Source organism: Buceros rhinoceros, unplaced genomic scaffold (assembly GCF_000710305.1).
Source record: "Buceros rhinoceros silvestris isolate BGI_N320 unplaced genomic scaffold, ASM71030v1 scaffold21203, whole genome shotgun sequence".
NCBI lineage: Eukaryota > Metazoa > Chordata > Aves > Bucerotiformes > Bucerotidae > Buceros > Buceros rhinoceros.
This window is the reverse complement of record NW_010403286.1, coordinates 1-1,508: the sequence shown is the minus strand read 5'-3', so window position 1 is coordinate 1,508 and position 1,508 is coordinate 1. Positions and strand designations below refer to the sequence as shown.

The following is a 1,508-nucleotide window of genomic DNA, read 5'->3' as shown; positions in this document are numbered from 1 at the left end:
GCCCTGCGACGCCTCCTCCGCCTTCGGCGAGCCCCTGCACTGCGGGACCCTCCTGGGCAGCAGAGCTCGTGTCCACGTGGCAGCAGCTGCCTGGGGCTCTGGGTTCCTCACTGCTCTGCTGCACACGGCCAGTGCATTTTCAGTCTCCATCTGCCAGAGCAATGTCCTGGACCAGTTCTTCTGTGAGATGCCCCAGGTCCTCAAGCTCTCCTGCTCAAAATCCTACCTCAGGGAACTCAGGCTTATTGTGGTAAGTGTCTTTGTGGATTTATCTCACTGCTCTGCTGCACACGGCCAGTGCATTTTCAGTCTCCATCTGCCAGAGCAATGTCCTGGACCAGTTCTTCTGTGAGATGCCCCAGGTCCTCAAGCTCTCCTGCTCAAAATCCTACCTCAGGGAACTCAGGCTTATTGTGGTAAGTGTCTTTGTGGATTTATGTTGTTTTGTGTTCATGGTGGTGTCGTATGTGCAGATCTTGAGGGCTGTGCTGAGGATGCCCTCACAGCAGGGATACCACAAAGCCTTTGCCACCTGCATCCTGCACCTGGCCATCATCTCCGTCTTTATCACCACTGCAGCATTTGCCTACCTGAAGCCCCCCTCCATCTCCTCCCCATCCCTGGATCTGGTGGTGGCAGTTCTGTACTCGGTGGTGCCTCCAGCAGTGAATCCCTTCATCTACAGCACGAGGAACCAGCAGCTCAAGGATGCCCTGAGGACACTTGTCGCTGGGTGTTTTTCTGAAGCAAAAACTGAGCTGTCCATCTTCTGCAGAGCAGTTTTAGTGTCACTCACTGCAGGCCCAGGATGGCTTCTAAGGCTTTATTTTTTGTGATCATGTGGTGCACAAAGAAATGTCGTTATTAATCACACTCCTAGTTAACTCTCTGACTGTGGAATTTGACCTGCAGACCGTGTAAATGCGAGACTGTGCCTTCTGTGAAGTGTAACAAAATAAATGTCCCTGTAGCAAATTGTCTGCCCCAGATACAGGTCACCTGAACTTGTGTCCCACGGGAACATTCCCTGGGTTCGACTGCATCCACACAGCAAGTTTCAAGAGCAGAAGGAGCTGTGTTTGTTCTGTCATCCTGCACGTAGAACCGATACACGATCAAAGACTTCAAAACACGGTTCCTGCCTTTCCGCTGTTGATCTCTCGCTGTACCACACATCTGTACCAACAGCCATCTTCAGAACAAAGCCCACCATAAACCTGGAAATTAGGAAAAAAAGATCACGAATAGCATTGTTTTGGGGTGCAATGGGTGACACAAGACCCCGGCAGAGCTGGACAGGGGACACCTGGGGAGATGGTGTCACCCACCAGCACCCCATGTCTCTCACCTGCACCCCGTGTCACCTGCTGTCACCCTTGGGAAAATGCCTCTATGGCCCCCCCCACCCAGGGTGGGGGACACCGTGGCTGTGCACCTATGGAGGAGTGGGGGGGGCGTGTGACACGGGGTGAGACAGGGTAACACACACACACACACACATACCCCTG

The 1,508-nt window shown here is 53.3% G+C and overlaps 1 protein-coding gene across 1 annotated transcript in view; it reads left to right on the top strand.

The window, feature by feature from the left end:
* Positions 1-733, top strand: part of LOC104490656 (olfactory receptor 14A16-like) — a gene marked incomplete at both ends in the record, with an annotated part of 1,206 nt that extends 473 nt beyond the window's left edge. Inside the window, 2 exons of the mRNA XM_010132971.1 lie at positions 78-196; positions 363-733. Coding sequence (XP_010131273.1) covers positions 78-196; positions 363-733 — 490 coding nt within the window. The remainder of the gene's footprint in view (positions 1-77; positions 197-362) is intronic.
* Positions 734-1,508: the final 775 nt, after the last annotated feature.